Raw genomic sequence first — 1,881 nt, 5'->3', positions numbered from 1 at the left:
CCAGCAGTCCCCCCCGCCAGCTCCTAGGAGCAGGGCCGCCTGGCTGGCCCATTTGGCTTGTGCTCTTGGCTTCTGTGGCCCCTTCCTCTTTTGACAGTGCCCCTGCTCCTACCCCCTTCCACGCATACCCCACACCAGGCATCATGGCACCGGACACAAGGGGCGCTCTTGAGGGGTGACTACAGTCCTCGCACTGCTCTTGCACTTGTCTCCACCCTCTGCATCAGATGCACCGCGCCCTGGGGGGCAGCTTGGACTCAGGGCGCACCACCTGGCTCTTCCTGCATGAGTGCCAGCCCTCATTGACTGCCAAGCAGGGTGCCCACCCACCAGGCGATGGGCAGCACCCTCGCACACAGCTGCCCTTCCGCATGCGCTTGGAGCAGCAAGGACTGCAGTGATTCTCTGTGAAGTGGCTATGCTGGGCTGTGCCGCAGTCTTTGGGAAACTGTGCTGCGCCTGCACTTGGACGGTCTCGATTTTGGGGTCCATCTCTCCCCGCTTCAGTCGGCTACATGGGCTGCGGATTGCTGGGGTGGCTAGAGTTGGGATGAAGCAGAGACCAGTAGAGGATATCCAGTTCTGGATTATCTAGTTCTGGATTATCCAGTGATGCCCTTGCTGGGCCTGAGTCCAGCCCCGGCTTCGGCTCTAGCAGGGAGCCAGGGATGTTCATGTGGGGTTGGTAGAAGGACTGTGATGTCGGTGGCTTCCCTCGGCCATTGACGCCCTTCATGCCCCTCTGCGGGCGAATGTTGACACTCCGGGGGTTGAGGGGCCAAGACTGAGTGGGGCCCGTCCACTCTGGCCCGGGGTGGGGGTGAGCCACTCCCCCACCCTGGCGCAAGGGCTGGGGATGGCATGTGCTGGTGGGGCACCACCAGCCACCACTCACACACACCCTCAGGGATTCCAGCTCCAATTCACCTGTATGATGGGGCAACAAGGAGAAGTCTAGAAGGAGCAAGCCAGCACGGGCCATCCACGGCTGCTCCCTTCTCATGGGGAGGCCCTGGGCCCAGCTGGCCCCTCTCCTCCAGCCCAGCTCTCCACCCAGGGTGAGCACAGTGCTCTTTATTGTTGGAGGACACATGTTTTCTCTAACTCAGACACACTGACACACACGGGAACACACGGGCATGCATTCACAGAACAGCTTCCCCGCCACACCCCCTCCCCCACCCCTTGGCACAGAGCAGGTGCCCCTCAGACCACCATACTGGGGAACATGTGGACAGCAGGGTGCTGTCTGGCTCCCACGCTCTTGCCTCTGTTGGGCATCGGTTATGGATTGTCCAGTGATGCCCTCTCTGGGCACCTGAGTCCAGCCACAGCTGAAGTTCCAGGAGGCTTCAGAAGGGGTTCTCAGCCAATCCAGGGAGGCTGCCAGCCAAGTGGGTCTCCGTAGAGGGGTCCTGGCTAGTCCTGTTGCTGCCACCGCCCCTTGAGAGCAGCAGCTTCTCACTGGGGGGGCCACCAGTGGGCCTGGCCGTGTGGCTGCCGACATGGCACTCCTCCTGCAGTGCTTTGCCCTCGCGCCAACGATGCCAGCGCCGCAGCAACTCCGACTGCACCTGGGGTGGGCAGGCGGGTCGGGCCAGTCCCAGGGCCTGCCCGTGCCACCCTCTCAGGATCCCCAAGCCCCTGGCCTTGAAGGGCTATGTGGCGCCCTGGGTGTGGAGCCAGGCAGGCTCTGTCACCACAGAACGCTGGGGTCTGGGAACACCTGGGGACCCCCTCACCCTCAGGTGCACTCCCTGAGGATGGGCTGAGGCTGACCCATCTCAGCAGGCCTGACACCCAGTGTCCTGGAAACTGAGCCCAGTAAGTGCAGGTGGACACGAAGGGCTCACACCCGAGGGGTGGGGCCAAGGTGTCTAC

The 1,881-nt window shown here is 62.8% G+C and overlaps 1 protein-coding gene across 1 annotated transcript in view; it reads right to left on the bottom strand.

The window, feature by feature from the left end:
* Window positions 1–1,168: 1,168 nt before the first annotated feature.
* Window positions 1,169–1,881, bottom strand: part of GCGR (glucagon receptor) — a 4,175-nt gene continuing 3,462 nt past the window's right edge. Inside the window, exon 13 of the mRNA XM_024760943.1 lies at window positions 1,169–1,576. Coding sequence (XP_024616711.1) covers window positions 1,353–1,576 — 224 coding nt within the window. The 3' untranslated portion in view covers window positions 1,169–1,352. The remainder of the gene's footprint in view (window positions 1,577–1,881) is intronic.

This window comes from Neophocaena asiaeorientalis, unplaced genomic scaffold (genome assembly GCF_003031525.2).
Source record: "Neophocaena asiaeorientalis asiaeorientalis breed wild unplaced genomic scaffold, Neophocaena_asiaeorientalis_V1.1 scaffold30, whole genome shotgun sequence".
NCBI classification, from domain to species: domain Eukaryota; kingdom Metazoa; phylum Chordata; class Mammalia; order Artiodactyla; family Phocoenidae; genus Neophocaena; species Neophocaena asiaeorientalis.
Note: the sequence above shows the minus strand (reverse complement) of the source record. Positions and strands in the feature narration are given on the sequence as shown.